A 2,095-nucleotide genomic window follows, 5' to 3' on the forward strand; every position below is an offset into this window, starting at 1 on the left:
AGGGAGAGAGGGAGGGAGAGAGGGAGGGAGAGAGGGAGGGAAAGAGGGAGAGAGAGAGGGAGGGAGAGAGGGAGGGAGAGAGCGAGAGAGAAAGATTCAAAGGGGGTGCTCTATAGCGGAAGAGGAAAGAATCAGGCAACGCACGAAGGACATAGGTCGATTGTATCGGGGGAGAGATGTGTGTCGTGCTGCTGCGAAGTCAGCTCTTCGTACAAGTTACAGCAGTTGCTTTGCTGCGTCGTTTGCCGTCTGGGGAAAACCAATAAAACAAAACGCAAAGATACAATACAGAAGATTGTAGACCGAGTTCATTCTAACGACGTTAACTTACTTGACCGGTATAGATTGATAGAGGGAAGTTTTCGTTCCTCTCGCAAGCGGGAAGTCGCAGAGGGACTTGCAGCTTCCGAGTCACCGCGGCTGTTGCCGAGAGAGTGAGAGAGGAGCGAGAGTGAGAGGGAGAGAGAGAGAGAGAGGGGGGGGGGGGGCAGCGCCGGCTGCCACGCCCCTTTCTCTGCCTCGTTTGGAAGGGAGCCAATTGACGCAACGCTTGCTACACAAACACTCAAACTTCGACCAGAATTTTAAAACAAATCTTTTACAAATTTCGAGTACAAGTTACGTTTTGGACAATGACAATGCCCATACCTCTTCCAAAAAAAAAAATTATTAAAAAGTAGAATAAAACAGTAGTGTGAATGAAAGGAGGTTTATATATTTTGGATAACTTCTGAAAAAATTCAAGCAAATGCCAAATTTTATACAAAATCGAAAAGCAACAGAAACTACGGCAACTTTTCGCTTATTCTTTTTTTTTCGAAATATTTTCCGCTGTGTACTGTGGGCGAGGAAGGACGGTGGGGGCCGCCCGCGGGGCAGCCGCGTGGAGCGGGTAGCCTACCCGGCGGCCGTAGGGCGCTCCCGGCGGGAGCCGACGCGCCGCCACCAGAGCAGGAGCGCCGCTCGCAGCAGCGGCGCAAACGTGAGAACCTACGACGCACTTCGTACTGTGATTAACACACCGTTAAACGCTACAGAAAATTTTTGTTTTACACTTAATTGTTTATAGGCTCAACGGAAACTTTCGTCGAGTACGAATTATTTTCTTTGTAGAATCGAAGCCTCTGCTGCTAATTCAATTATTTTACTAACTAGTACTTTACATGATCCTCGCTGCGGATCGCAAACCACAAGCCCCGCGCAAGTTGGTCCAGGAGCAAGGACTATGATCCTCAATTAGCCCCGCAGCAGATTGCCTCAGATTGCTTCCGTCCCCACAACTAGTACCACAACTACAGCTCCGCCGGCCCGCCGGCCCGCCGACCCTCCTCCGGACGCGCGACCCTCAGACTCACTAATTCCGTCTGCATAACAAACACGCACACACCGAACGGAGCGCGCGAACTGCAAAATTTGCAAATAAAACGACACTACTATACTTGTGCTTCGCGCAAGTAGTTAATCATATCGCAGAATCCGTACAGACGAAAACAAAAGTTAGCGGTACAGGTTTACCATCGATAAGTACGAGATTACTAATTATTTAGCAATGTAACTAAAAGTTTACTTATGATGTTGAAAATTTGGCTCTGAAGCTGAAAATTCAGCAACATAGATAAAAAGCTGAAAAGTTAGCTACACGGCTAAAGTTTTAGCTGCAAAGTTAAAATTTTAGGCTACACAGATGAATAATAATTGGTTATCCTGTGATTCGGTATTGGTTTAGCCAATCCTTTCTTTCTGTGCCCTGATGTCGCGCTTATTTGTTTCCTTTCTATTCTCCTCTCCGCGACGATAGTTGCACTTTGGAAGATTAAACAGATTCGGCGAAGGGGAGCAAGCAAGACTGCTACTGGAAGGCGTGGGAGCAGGAAGCTTGGGTGGGAAGGGGGGGGGGGTAAAACTTTTGCTTCCGCCAGGGCCGGATCGGCGCGTCGCGAACAGATAATGCCATTGATATACGGCCCGAAAGCGAGTCTCACAAACAGAGTTGGTTCGCAATGCCCTGTTCGATACAAAGAGGCGGGCACGCCGCCGACCAGACCAGGGGGGGTAATCCTACGCGGGGCCTCCCGAGCACGACCTCCATACCCCC

General features: G+C 49.1%; 2 protein-coding genes across 2 annotated transcripts in view; both read right to left on the reverse strand.

Moving 5' to 3' along the window:
• LOC113217298 (voltage-dependent L-type calcium channel subunit beta-2) overlaps positions 1–2,095 on the reverse strand; it is a gene marked incomplete at its 3' end in the record, with an annotated part of 216,693 nt that overhangs the window by 23,240 nt on the left and 191,358 nt on the right.
• Positions 1,536–2,095, reverse strand: part of LOC113217319 (zinc finger protein 26-like) — a 145,203-nt gene continuing 144,643 nt past the window's right edge. The window contains exon 3 of the mRNA XM_052270079.1: positions 1,536–1,595. Within this exon, the coding sequence (XP_052126039.1) occupies positions 1,536–1,595 (60 nt within the window). The remainder of the gene's footprint in view (positions 1,596–2,095) is intronic.

The sequence above is a fragment of the Frankliniella occidentalis genome, unplaced genomic scaffold, assembly GCF_000697945.3.
Source record: "Frankliniella occidentalis isolate FOCC.00 unplaced genomic scaffold, Focc_3.1 Scaffold5, whole genome shotgun sequence".
NCBI classification, from domain to species: domain Eukaryota; kingdom Metazoa; phylum Arthropoda; class Insecta; order Thysanoptera; family Thripidae; genus Frankliniella; species Frankliniella occidentalis.